At 34.0% G+C, this 15005-nt stretch overlaps 1 protein-coding gene across 3 annotated transcripts in view; it reads right to left on the reverse strand.

The window, feature by feature from the left end:
- LOC134247358 (protein kinase C delta type-like) overlaps window positions 1-15005 on the reverse strand; it is a 56420-nt gene that overhangs the window by 6684 nt on the left and 34731 nt on the right. For 2 of the 3 annotated variants that reach the window (XM_062729731.1, XM_062729730.1), the window contains exons 4-13: window positions 14341-14537; window positions 10739-10799; window positions 8425-8457; window positions 6377-6530; window positions 6177-6208; window positions 5863-5948; window positions 4077-4206; window positions 3709-3848; window positions 654-827; window positions 227-400 (exon numbers count right to left, since the gene is read on the reverse strand). In XM_062729731.1, the coding sequence (XP_062585715.1) occupies window positions 227-400; window positions 654-827; window positions 3709-3848; window positions 4077-4206; window positions 5863-5948; window positions 6177-6208; window positions 6377-6530; window positions 8425-8457; window positions 10739-10799; window positions 14341-14537 (1181 nt within the window). The remainder of the gene's footprint in view (window positions 1-226; window positions 401-653; window positions 828-3708; window positions 3849-4076; window positions 4207-5862; window positions 5949-6176; window positions 6209-6376; window positions 6531-8424; window positions 8458-10738; window positions 10800-14340; window positions 14538-15005) is intronic. The other variant, XM_062729732.1, reaches the window with a different exon arrangement.

The raw sequence follows: 15005 nt of genomic DNA on the forward strand, positions 1-15005 counted from the left end.
GTGAGATATGTAAGCATGATGATATCCCATAATACCCATTGTTATTCTATCACTGTATGTTCAAGTAGTACTTACTAGTGTATATACCAAGTAGAACTTACTGGTGTGGTGAAAGTACTATGTAGACGAGTTAAGTAGACGTGCTGACAGCCCAGGGCCAGTACTTGTTTCTCTTCCTTTCATGTGCTATATCTAGTACTAACTAGTGTACATTAGTAGTACTTACTGGTGTGGTGAAAGTACTATGTAGATGAGTTAAGTAGGCGTGCTGACAGCCCAGGGCTAACACTTGTTTCTCAATCATTGTACACTCGACGTCGTCATCCTCTAGAACCACATCTTTCTTCAGGACCTTGACGGCGTAATATTTCCCTCGACCTTTCAGCTCGGCTAACATAACCTTTAAAGACATGAAGCATGAATATATATAAAATATATATATGTTAATATATTTAAAATGCAGGATAAATGAGTAGTAATGTATACATGCCATTTGTATCAAATAAATAAATTTACATTTCTCTTTTTACTTGAATTCTAAGAATTGAAGAAAATATCTTACTTGAAAGATCAGGCTTAAAGAAATTCAGAGTCATACAAATGAAAATATATTGCATATATACTCGCTGAAAAGGAATGCATTTTAAATTCACCTTTCCAAAGCTTCCTTTGCCTAAAACTTTTAGGAAAACAAAATCGTTGGGGGTGAATTTTCGTCTAGGAGCAGCCGGTGGTTTACTGCCAGGGGGCTCCAGCGGGGGGCCATTTTTATCCCAGATTTGTTCGTATCCCTGAGCTTCATCATCTGAGCTGCTCTCCTCTTGGTTCTAAAAATAAATTCAAACAAATCTCTGAAACTCAAATGTAACCATAACTATTCAACTCTCTGCTTTATAAATGTCTACTTCAAACAATAAAACCTATGTGTATCTCTGATATCTAATATCCAACATTCTCTTGATATTAGTCCAAAATATCTGACGTTTTCCAGGCTTTGTTATGATTTTAATATTTTATGTTCAAGGAAAACATCAAAACCAGCCTCATTACGAAAACTGGAAATTTTGCCGTCTCCAAACGGAGTTGATTTTCAATACTTGCAAACCAAACTAAATGCCGAAATCAGAATTGATCATTAGCACAATGATTCTAGTACACAGCATTATTGATGAAAAGAAAATATCACTCCATATTTATATATCTTCAGGACGTGCAAGATTTTGAAATACAAAAAATGAGGACAAATCTTGACAGTCTGATAAAATGTTTTCATCAGATTGTTTATTTTATAAATTAACCCTAAAAACGATATTGGTTAAGTACTGAAAGTATTGTACTATTGATAACTTGTGAGTACGACATTTACTTCAGTTTGCAAGTATCTAGAATCAACCCGAGAATGCCGCCTCCGATTTCAGTTTTTATAATGGCACCAGTTCTGACATTTTCCTGGCCCCTAAAATATCAAAATGTTAATTAAGCCTGGAAAACGTCAGATATTTCTGACTATTTGATACAGAAACTAGATTCTTTCATATTGAATTCTTGTAATCAAACTTGCATGAGTGGAGCCCATCAATACTTTTTGTAATGAATAATTAATGCAGCTGTGCCACAAAATGTGATCATAACCTCCTGTATATATTAACGTTCAGTAATTGCTTCATAAAAAGCCTTTTGATCGCTGATTGAGAAGAGGGAAAAAAAAAGAGAGAAAGATGCTGCTTATTAACAAATGTGGAATATACCTATTCTTTATTAACCTTCATTTGATCACAGTTGGTAGATCTAATTCATACAAATTAGTTGGAGCCTTCTCAGCTAAATTTAGCTGAAAAGCTAAATTTCTTAATCTCTATAAAAATCTTCCAAATCACAGTTTTAGGTAGCTATATTTTAGTTGAGAGATGAAATATAGATTTTTTTCACAAGAATTAAAGGATGAAAAAGCATTTCACTTTATAAGACATTTTCTTAAAACCCTTTTGAAAGCCCCCCACCCACAAATTTTTCTTATCATAAACTCTGTAAGTAAAAATGCTTATAACCAACACAATTAGAATGAATTGACACTTACAGCAATGTGATTTTCATTCCCCAGGAATTTATATTATATTGAGAACTTAATGGAAATAACGAATTACGTTTATATAGAAGCAAAATCATCAGTCTTGCGTACTTCGTTATAGGCATGTTTTACTATATTTAGTATTCTTGGTAAATGTGTCAATTATGCATAAGGTTATTGATGCATTCAATCATCTATCATAAATTTATACAAAAATCTCACTTTACTAATGTGATAGTAGCATGCTATTTCATCATCTTTATCAACTACAACTGAATAACATTTCACACAGTCAGTCCATTAGAAAACCAATAGTAGACCTAGTATGAAGCTGACAATTTTTGAATGAAGAATTGTATTCATCAAAAGAAAATACAGTCTTATGTGACTTCAGAGTTTTAAGTCTAGAGAAATCATTCATACCTTCTTATTAAAAAAAATGCTTAAATTTGCTTTGGAAAAACTCTTCCTATACAGAAAACTAACATTTACATTGGCTATGAAATCAACTAGAACTGTCCAAACGGGACAAAATACCCCCCGCTGCGTTTTTCAGAAGTAAGTTTTTCAATAATTAAGATATGTATCAGACACGAATTATGAAATTTTTTCTTCCAGTGACCTTGAACTTCCCAAAATGACCTTGGGTCAAGGTCTTGACACACCCTTGGGTCATGGGCAATTTTTGAGTGAAATGAGAACCTACCAAGTTTATCCATAAGAAAGATATGGACCGGACACGAATTATGAAATTTTTCTTCCAGTGACCTTGAACTTCCCAAAATGACCTTGGGTCAAGGTCATGACACACCCTTCGGTCATGGGCAATCTTTGTGTGAAATGAGAACCTACCAAGTTTATCCATAAGAAAGATATGGACCGGACACGAATTATGAAATTTTTCTTCCAGTGACCTTGAACTTCCCCAAATGACCTTGGGTCAAGGTCATGGCACACCCTAACGTCTTGGGCAATCTTTGTGTGAAATAAGAAGCTACCAAATTTATCCATAAGAAAGACATGGAACGGACACAAATTATGAAATTTATCTTCCAGTGACCTTGAACTTCCCCCAATGACCTTGGATCAAGGTCATGACACACCCTTGGGTCATGGGCAATCTTTGTGTGAAATGAGAACCTACCAAGTTTATCCATAAAAGATATGTCTCAAACATGAATTTTGAAATTTTTCTTCCAGTGACCTTGAACTTCACCAAATGACCTTGGGTCAAGGTCATGACACACCCTTGTCGTGGGCAATCTTTGTGTGAAATGAGAACCTACCAAGTTTATCCATAAGAAAGTTATGGACCGGACACGAATTATGAAATTTTTCTTCCAGTGACCTTGAACTTCCCCAAATGACCTTGGGACAAGGTCATGACACACCCTTAGGTCATGGGCAATCCGGAGTAGTAGATTCTAATGTAGGAAAGATATGGACCGGACACGATTGCACAGACAGACGGACAGACAGACAGACGGACAGACGGACAGACAGACAGACGGACAAGGTGATTCCTATATACCCCCCCAAACTTCGTTTGCGGGGGGTATAAAAATGGGGCATAATTGATAATGAAGGGTGTGTAACAATTCTGATGAATTGACCAATGAATGTAAGCGTACTAAGCGTACCACAGTTGTGCCTGCCTTTCGTTGACTGACAGAGGGCGCTTTCCTGACCTGCTGAAGAACCTCGGCTAACATCTTCTGATTTACTCCACACAAGTTAGGCATGAACTTCTCACACTTCTTGTGACAATTTGTCCCACACACTACAAAAGTATACAGAGCTTAACTTCTAGCCTATTCAGTGTAGGTTTCTTTTCTTTTAAAATTAATTCAATAAGAGAAAATGCAACTGCATGAAAAAGGAATTGAAATTGCTTCTTTTGAAAAAAAAAGTTTTAGGTATAAAATTAAGATCACCTTGATTTTCTCTGACTCTGACCAGTTTTCACATGCACAAATAAATTGTAAAGTGTCTATCAATTTCTTTTTACCTTCACATTTGAGCCCCTGTCTAAACAACCCATACAGCAGAGTTCCACAATGATCACAAAATGTAGGAGACATGTAGTTGTTGACCTTGAACCTGTGGGGGACATTGATGTTAAACCTCTCTGACATCAGCTAAAACCAAAAATCAAAATTATAGTAAAAACCATGGTAAATAGGTGAAAACTTGTGGTCAATAAAGTAGAGCCATGCAAGAAAATCTACTGAAGCTGAATGCCCTTGTACTACACTGAAGCTCCCCCCATATTTCACTGAATCCCCCTATATAACACTGAAGATCCCCTATATTACTCTGAATGCCCTCCATACTACACTAAAGGACCCCTGAACTACACTGCAGGTACCCTGTACTACACTGAATGCCCCTTATACTACACTGAAGGCTTCCTACACTACACTGATGGTACCCTGTACTACACAAAAGGTCTCCTATACTACACTGAAGGTCCCCTATAACCCACTGAATACACTGATGGTCCCCTATACTACACTGAAGGTCCCCTATTCTACACTGAAGGCCCCCTGAACTACACTGAAGGTCTCCTATTCTACACTAAAAGTCCCCTATAACCCACTGAAGGTCCCCTGTACTACATTGAAGGTCTCCTATTCTACACTGAAGGTCTCCTATTCTACACTGAAGGTCCCCTGAACTACACTGAAGGTCTCCTATTCTACACTGAAGGTCTCCTATTCTACACTGAAGGTCCCCTGAACTACACTGAATGTCTCCTATTCTACACTGAAGGTCCCCTATACTACACTGAAGGTCTCCTATTCTACACTAAAGGTCCCCTATTACCCACTGAAGGTCCCCTGTACTACATTGAAGGTCTCCTATTCTACACTGAAGGTCCCCTATTACCCACTGAAGGTCCCCTGTACTACATTGAAGGTCTCCTATTCTACACTGAAGGTCCCCTATTACCCACTGAAGGTCCCCTGTACTACATTGAAGGTCTCCTATTCTACACTGAAGGTCTCCTATTCTACACTGAAGGTCCCCTGTACTACACTGAAGGTTCCCTGTGCTACACTGAAGGTCCCCTGTACTACACTGAAGGTCTCCTATTCTACACTGAAGGTCTCCTATTCTACACTGAAGGTCTCCTATACTACACTGAGGATCCCCTGTACTACATTGAGGATCCCTTATACTACAAGGAAGGTCCTATACACTACACTGAAGGTTTTCTGTACTACACTGATGGTCCCCAGTACTACATTGAAGGTCTCCTTTACTACACTGAAGGTACCCTGTACTACACTGAAGGTCCCCAGTACTACATTGAAGGTCTCCTTTACTACACTGAAGGTTCCCTGTACTACACTGAAGGTACCCTGTACTACACTGAAGGTTCCCTGTACTACACTGAAGGTACCCACTGAAGGTTCCCTACACTACACTGAAGGTTCCCTGTACTATACTGATGGTCCCCTGTACTACACTGAAGGTACCCTGTACTACACTGAAAGTCCCCAATACTACACTGAAGGTCCTCTATACTACACAGATCCTTTTTTATATTTAATACATACATGAAGTCTACACTGAAGGTCCCCTGTACTACACTGAAGGTCCCCTATAATACACTGAGGATCCCTGTACTACACTGATGGTCCCCTTTACTACACTGATGGTCCCCTTTCATGACACTGAACTGACTACACTGAAGGCATAACAATGAAGGTTTATTACATATGTACTACACTGAATTTTTAACTATTATCAACATTACAAGATAACTGCAATAAAGGCCTTTTACTGACCTTGGTTTCACGGCTGTCTTTGGCACTACCAGGACATTGTCCAAGGATCTTTTCATGGCATTTCTTATGGACAGCACAATTACATACTGGAAAAAAAACATAACAAGAATCTAAGTCAGTAAGTCACTAATCATATCCTTTTTTATATTTAATACATCATGGTCACACTCCTCCAAGTCTAGAAGAGTGAATGCCTTGAAGTTGAAAGTCTTTGCTTTCATGATTTTATTGACTGACTAGAATGTTAAGCAAACATGAATTTATTATATTTAATATTTTTAATTATTTTCAAATTACAAGATAACTACACTTACTTTTACACTGGTAGCCTTGTTTGTTGAGTCCCCTGAGTGAAACATAATAATATTAATGTAATGTATATGACAGGGTAATAAATATTCTATCATCAAATAGTTCAAATTCATGAAATATCAATTTCATTTAGCAATTTATGGATATGACAAATGATTTAAATATCATAAAAAATACTCTCCACTGCAAAAAATATACTAACCAAAGAAATTCATTACAGAATGAACAGTAAGTAGGCTGTCGGAAAAATTTGGCAATGAACTGGTGACCTTTGACCTCATGAACTTTCTGTTGTTTAATGGCCCCTCTTCTCCTAGTGATTCCTCCCCCTTTTTCTGATTCTTGTGGAAATTGTTCTGAAAAGATATATTCAACTGCAAAAATGTTCACAGAACATCCATTTAGAAGTATGAAAAAGTAATTATATGACATATTTTTTTATCTTATTTTCCTGACATATATTTTAATGAACCTTAAATTACTTTTTGAAAAAATCAAGGCAAACTACATGAAGAATGACCATGATTGCACTGACTTTCATTGTAAATAAATGATAGGTTTCATTACTTGCAATCAATACAATCATCACAGCAGCATTGGTATGTTTTTCTGTACATAAACTGTAGTTAACAGTAGCAGTATTTATTAAGATTATCCAGGCTCTTCAAATATACACACACAAATTGATCTAGCAATATCTACTGGTATGTTTACTAATTTATAAAAAATTCAAAATTTCAATGGCTGACACTTAACAATAAAATTAAGCTTGGTAAAAAACCTGTTATATCAAAAGTTATATACTTTTCAAGATTCTGTTCATTTCCTACCACATATCAATAAACACTGCACCTATGCATTTTTATAATTACACCTTGATTATATATACACAACACAGCAATGCTATATAGCCATGATACATCATTTTGAAAGCAGGGTATTAGGACAGTACCTGATGCATATACAGGGATAACTGGCAATAGGGCTGTTTAGAAATGAGTGATTGCAAAAAAAATATCCAACTAGACTGTAGCTCTACTGCTTTGTACCTATTATAACTTATGAATGAAAAACACTTCTTTGTCTTTTTATCCTTTTATTTATAAAGAACTTTATTCGGTAATAACCAATATTAGCCCCCCAAAGCAAACTTTTGGAGATGTTTTATTTCTAAATTTGTAGTCAAAGCACAATAAGTAATAATTTATTGAATTCAAATCAAAATTGTACAGAAAAAAAAGATATTTTGGGGGGATGTGTGAATCAATATTTTGATATAATGATTTATTGAAATCAATAGGAAAACAGTTAAAGTAAAATGAAAGATTTTTAAAGAAACTAGTTTGTGATGTCATAAAAAAAAAAATTGTAAACTGCTTTGACACTATAATATTTTCTGTTAATTTATATTTCTCATACAATTTATTGAATTCAGCACATTTCAGGAAATCAAAAAACCAAATATATGCAATATACCGCATATAGTTCTTTGTAGTGCAACAGTAATTTATTGAATTCAAATCAAAATTGTAAAAAAAAAAGGGGGGGATTTGAATTAGCATGATTTATTGAAATCAAAGGAAAACTGTAAAAGTTGAGAGAGAAATTACCACTGTCTTAATCAAAAGAAACTCAATTTTTACTGAATTACAGATGTACTCATTACAACAGACAAACATAACAGCTCTAAAGAGTGCAGACTTTACCACGGCATGATTAAGCTTTTATGATCTTTGTGTAAAGCTAAAATATATTAATATCATTTAAATGGGTTATTTTTTTCTGATAAGATTTGTCATATTTATTGATTAAAAACCTAGACTTAAACTAAATTATTCATAAACTTTTATCTGATTGTTAAAATTCGAAAATTATATCTAGACTAATTATGTTATACTGTTCACCTTAAACATGCACTCCAAAACCTATAAGTTACAGATATTAGTATTTATTTCTTACAAAATAGCCCACAGATGATATCCAAAAGTTTTTCAAATTACAAACAAATGCTTTTAATCAAAACTAAATGAAATGAGTGGAACTAAAGTCGTGAATTTTCAGTATGATTGGGTGATAGAATTTGTATGACAGGGATGAGTTAAAGCAATGACTAGCACACAACCGATTGTCTAACACTACAGGCAAACACACAACCAAAGTAAACTACAGGCAAACACACAACCAAAGTACACTACAGGCAAACACACAACCAGAGTAACACATGGAAGCAGGCAAATCAATGGTTTTTACCTTTGGACTTGAGGGAAGGTCCTGGTGCTACCTCTACAAACATAACACAATCAGTAACAACACATACATGCTCAAGTCATGCCACATTCTGCATCATTTCATTCCACATTGCCCTTTTCTTTGATTAGTTTTCTTTCTTTAATATCGGTTTTGTTTACAATAATTCTATTCTTTGGCATTTAATTTTCAAGTAGTGTTCATTGACAGAAAAGTTTCATGAAAATTTTAGTGCTATAAAAACCCAATGCGATACCCAACATCTTTTACAAATAGCTTGGTTACAATTAAATTCCATGGCGTTCATGAACATCCTATTGTTCAAAATGTCAAGAAAAAAGAAAAAAACCTTTCTCATGCCTCATATCTACCTTATGTGTACATAAGTTACTGAGCTAATAGACTTGTACTGACATTTTAATTCATAAATTCAAAACTTTGTTTTGAATCTGTATCTAATAATTCCAGATAGTTAATATGAATCTACATAAATTTAATTGTTAAATTGTGCTATCTAACAATGGTGTAAGAAAAAGCCTTAAATTCTAAAAGGAAATTCAGTAAAGCTATAAGCAGTTTCCTTATAAAACTTTGACCTTCAAATAGTGAACAACTTTCAATTGAAAAATAGATTTAATAGGTCTGCGACAAAATAAATCCAATCAGTTACTTATCTCAACTTTTCCATACTTATAAGCTGACATATTGTTTTGGGGATGGCCATTATAAAACTAAATTAATATTACAGTACGACATTTCCTTAATCTTAAAATAATTATGTTTTATATATATGTTTATGCATGTGATGAATGTGCAGGTTTAATATATCAGTGTGATCAGAACTGCTTTTATCACTGTGACATTTTATTTTTACTATGTCCTTTTTTGGGAGTGTGTCTCAATGTCTAGATTTTAGATAATAACTCTTATTTTTTGTAATACTATACACTCCATATGTTTTGTTCTTAATGTTAATAACACATGAGAATGCAATGAAGAGTCATTGAAGAGAAAAATCTTCGTGCAGTCCAGGTACATATTGATGAGAGGCTTAATCCACTTAAAATCAAGTGTAAATGGTTCTCCCACTATTTCCCTTCCGACTGATGACACAGTTAATGACTCGCTTCCTTATTCCAGTCCACACTTAGTGACAACATTCATATTAGTTAAGCATTCACTGAATCCTTCAGTTGCTGAGAGCAGTAGTGCTACCACACATAATCCACTTCCACACAAAATAAAGTGCTTTTAATATGGTTCTCCCATTCTTTTTTAGTATATTTCCCATGGTTCTCCTGACCCTGGGGCCTTGAAATTCACAATTCTTAAGGCCCTTGCTCATTATAATATACATCTGCTTAATAATTTTCAAAGATTTAATTTATTTTCACTATACTAGAGCCCTGCCTTAACACCAGAACCCCTCCTGGGGCCATAAAATTCACAATTTTGGTAAAGGCATCTTGCTCATCAAAACTTTATAGTTTATTTAATATAGGAGAGAGAAGGAAAATCAAATATTTAAAGGAATCATAACTTTGCATTTAGTTAGTTTATTTTCCATTTTAGTGTGTATTTTTATTTCCAAGTTTTGTTAATTGTTTTTTAAATAATATTTTAATATTTTTCTCTTTTCTTCTGCTAAGAGCCTTTTATTTAACCATCATTCAATATTATGAGACTATTATAGTTACAGACTGGTTAACATAAGGACATAGACAGCTTGTCAATAAATGACAAATCACAGAATGGCCCTGACTCTGCAGCAATATAATTATAAACATTGCCATTTGAGGATACAATATCTTACATCAGTTTGTTGCAGAAAAAAAAAATGATTTTAATGATGATACTATTAATACTTCATTTCCTGAGATTTTTTTCCTGATCCATTCCTTTGAAGCATGGTACAGTCTATCTCTGGTATATAGTTATGTACTGAATTAAGTCTCAAACAAAAAATTTTCTTTAATTTAGGAAAATATATAAGGAAATCAATTTCACTTCTAAATTTATATTCATAAACACTTTTTTATTGTCTCTATTATATGTTATACAAAATTCAAAAAGCCACAGAACTCTGATTATATTTCTATTATCTAATCAAATCAATTTTAATTTAAAGAAACAGACATTAGGTGTCTTGACTCTGAACTGTACAGTTAGCACTTAAAGCAATACAGGTAGAAAGTGATGGTGGAATTTTCTATTCCAAGATGCAGAAACAAAAACTGACACATTTTTTTTCATGCCCCAACACTTACAATTTCTACAAAATAAATCAGTTGAGTAATAAAAGCTCATGTATTTATACCTTCTGTCTCTGAGAAAAACCGAATCTGTATTTGTAGTCTACCAGAAGGCTTCAAATCCAGCTGAAAAAAAATATGTTACAGATTATTATTCAAATATTCCCAGAGTGGGGAGATCAGACAAACAGACAAAGTGATTACTGAACAACATTGGCAATGATCTTTTATTCATGAACATGATCTAGAGAAAAATAATAGCTGGCCAGTAAAAATTTGTAATCTACTTTCAACACAATGCCTAATTCCAATGTACTATCAGAATCATCTACAAACTAAATGTCAATCACATCAGATATTTATAAGGAGTCATTATTTTCTCTGGAACTACAGACACAATTCTCTCTTCAATTACAGAGGAAAAAAGAAGCCAGATGAAGAGAGAGGGGGTGTTAGAGTAATCACAATCGGTACAGAGGGAACATCAATCGTGAACAAAATGCCAGCTCTCAGGGGATGGACTTCATAACAGTGTATGACAGTGTACAAAGGTTAGAAAAGGGTGTCTGATATATGAGAAATCAATCCTCATACATCTTGTCTATCAAATCTCTTCCAACTAATCATATGGCGGCCCTTATTACATCAGCTTAATAATAATATATTCTCTCTTTTTTCACCTCCTTTAACACAAAAAAACCTGATGAGACTAGAGAGATTACAATGTGGCAGAGCTCATAACTGCTGCAGTTAAAGCTTCCCTTCTGAAAAATAAACCTCATGTAACAGGGCAAGGCTGAAGATATTTATGAAGGCCTCCTAAAGTGGCAGTTAAGTGCTAAAATCTTCTGTTCCTCCAAGTGTTACACAAGAATCAATACACAGAGAAGGCTGCCAGCTTAGCTGTTATTGGATCTAAATGCTCAATCAAATTACAGATCAACTCAAGTCAAATGAAGCTATCATATTGTCTTTGTAAAAAATGACCAATCTAGATTTATCTATTTATCTGCCTTATAGTACAAAATATTTATCAAGAGATTAAGAAAAAATGGATAAAGATTTCTTGTAATTATAAATCATACCAATGAGGAAAAAAAACACTTCTATGATTAAAATGAAGTAATGTTTTTTTTTTCAAAATCATACACAAAAATATCCACCTCATAAGTAAAAACTATTGCTATACAAAATTGTAAGTTGTGGAAAAAAAATTGTAAATTCCAAAATGCTAAATTGAATCCTTATTTATAATTTGTGTTTTAGTGTACTAAATATCTTGCTAGGTACTTTATTCGCTAGCTGCTAAAAAATTGTGCCAAAAATTGGAAATTATTCTATATATTTCAGTGAATATAGCTTTGTCTGAAGAATTAAATGTTTCAAGGGTTTTCTACACAAAGAGCAAGAAGACATGGAAAAAGACTGCTGAATTGTCTTGAGGATTATTTTTAGCCATCAATGAATGATCCACTGGCTCCTAGCTACACAGTGTGATTTGGACCAGAAACAACTTTCTGTCCTAATTAATTATTTACAACACGGGATCCATTAGAACGCAATTAGGTTTTTTTGACATTCTCTATGGTGTGAAAGCTTCGAGCTATAGTGCTTTGCAACAATAATTGTAACCCTAGCCTACCATTCCCTTCTTACCATGTCTACAGTGATGCATTTCAGGCCATGTCTTCTCTTTTTACTCTAATATTCAAATAACTGGACACTTTTATGCTGCAGACATTTTTCTAGCTTTACAGGAATGAAAAGGTTACTGACAATGTGACAAACTTATTCCATATTCCACTATCCAAAGCCAATTTGCCCTTGGCTTAAGTTACCCATCTTTTTCAAGAAAAAGTAAGCCAAACTCTAGGATCATGGTTTTATGGTCAAAAAATTGCTACTGTATGAAAAGTTATTTAACAAGGAAATTATATTATGTGAAATATGAAAGCCCTAGCCCTAATCATTCAGAAATTGTAGCACCCCTCAAGTTTGCCCAAATTAGGTCAAACTCCAAGGTCAAACAACATAATGGGGTCAAAAATTGTTGGCACCAAAACTAAAGGAAGTCATTAAACTGTCACAATGAAAGCCCCTGCATCAATCAAAAGTTATAGTGAAGGTGAACAGAATTTCAAAAGTAGTAACTTGCCAAGTCAAGGTCAAGAGTCCAAATATACTCGCCGTCAATAGAAACGCAACACCCTAATTTTAGGTTGAAAATTATATACGGGTTATAACTATGTACCAAAAATATACGGACAACTTTTACTTTGCCAAATCAATTATTTAACGGTTGAATGAATTTCATTCCATTACCGGAAGTTGCTTTTTAGCCCTCTTAACAGAATTCAAAATTTTCCATTTTTAATAAAATTTAAACAATATTTTGGGTTTCCAAGGTTTTGAAACTGTTAATCATAAGTATTGTTTTAAAAGGCCGGTCTTTCTTTACCGGATGTGATGCCTATATTTACTCAAAATGACTGATTTTCATTGCTAATACTGGAAATTCTCAAAATAAAGAAAAAAAGAGCTGCAGATGCAAATGTACACTATATAACGACCTATCAGGCTCATGTGTTTCAATAGCATTAATTGTAGTTTCTTGACCGGAAGTCAAAACGTTGCTACACTACGCCAGGTTAGAGAAAATTCGACCGCAATATCTGAAAAACATGTATTTAAAAATGCCCAAGAATATTAATTTCGCTCAGGTTAAGACATTAATAAACTTAATGCATGGTAGAAATCGGGCTGCATTTGTTGTATAAAGTACGTTTTCATTAAATGGAAGGGGGGATGTTTTTAGATTGAACGGGTATTTGTTTCTTTCTGAGGTCTAAAAATACATTTATTGTTTAAATGGAGCATTAATTTTTTGTAAATTTACTTTTTACCTAAATATATTCATTTTTATCGTTATCATTAAACTTTAGAAGGTAACACATAACTCTTAAAACATCCCCCCTTCATGCTATCAGTCTTTTTGAGGAAATATAGGCATCACATCCGGTGAAGAAGGAAGGATTTTTTCCCGGCCTTTTGGTACAATAATTATGACTAACAGTTTCAAAACCTTGGAAACCCAAAATATTGTTAAAATTTTATTAAAAATGGAAAATTTTGAATTCTGTTAAGAGGGCTAAAAAGCAACTTCCGGTAATGGAAAGAAATTCATTCAACCGTTAAATAACTGTTTTGGCAAAGTAAAAGATGTCCTAACTTTTGTGGTAAATAGTTCTAATCTGTATATAATTTTCAACCTTAAATTAGGGTGTTGCGTTTCTATTGACGGTGAGTATATTTGAAATCATTGGAAAGGTCTTGTCACAGGGAATATTAATGTAAAATTTTAAACTACTAGCTATGGTCAAGATTCAAGTTTTTACAGACAAACAAAGAACAAACCTAGATATATCTGCTCCTGAATTTCAGGTACCAGGAGCATAAAGTGGGTCTTTGAACATTCAGACTTCACTGTTATTATATAAAATTGTCCATATAACAACAAAAGTATCATATGTATTTATGTTTTTCTTTTTCAAGATTCAAAAGGTCAGAATCTTGATAAATATCAGCTAAATTCTTCTTGATATCCACTCTCCTATTGGTGAATCTGAATCTGGCAGACCTCACAGGCAGTACGACTTTACTGTCTTACCCATGTAGTGGATATGCTTCCGTCCCTGCATTTGTCAGCCAGGGCTCGAGCGCTGATGGTCACCTCAGCCAGCATATTGTTCGGCTTCTCATTGACAATCATGTTAATGACTCGACCCTCGTAAATGTGTGCATCGAAACAAGTGTTCCATTCCGGGTATATGGTTCTCTTCTTCTGTACATATTGTGGTTTCTGACCTGTAACATAAATATTTTGAATTAACATGTATATATATAAAATTCTTCTCTAGAAAATAAATACATTAGGGTGTGTTCAAGATTTTACTACGATCTTAAACGATATGTTACTCTTTGATAGGGCTTAAGAAAAACCTAAATTCATATGGTGCATTCAAAAAAATATGAAAATATCAAGCATCATAACCTAAGACTTCCCACAAAGATACTGAATGCAGCCAAGAACAAACCCATCTTAGACTAATAATGCATTGCAAGCAGAAGATCATATCTAAATTTTTGTTCTGCATTGATCTGATCTGAGAACATATTGGGTTTTTTTTTACTCTTTTTAATTTTAACTTATTTGAGAGACATGGTCATCTTTAGCAGACAATTTTCAGTCATGGTACATTAAACACTGTATAAGAAATGTGCACATTTTGGCAGCAGTTTAAATTACATGTACCTTTCAGTTCAATGAAAGAT

The sequence above is a fragment of the Saccostrea cucullata genome, unplaced genomic scaffold, assembly GCF_032062105.1.
Source record: "Saccostrea cucullata isolate Sc308-1 unplaced genomic scaffold, CSIRO_AGI_Scuc_v1 ctg39, whole genome shotgun sequence".
Lineage (NCBI taxonomy): Eukaryota > Metazoa > Mollusca > Bivalvia > Ostreida > Ostreidae > Saccostrea > Saccostrea cuccullata.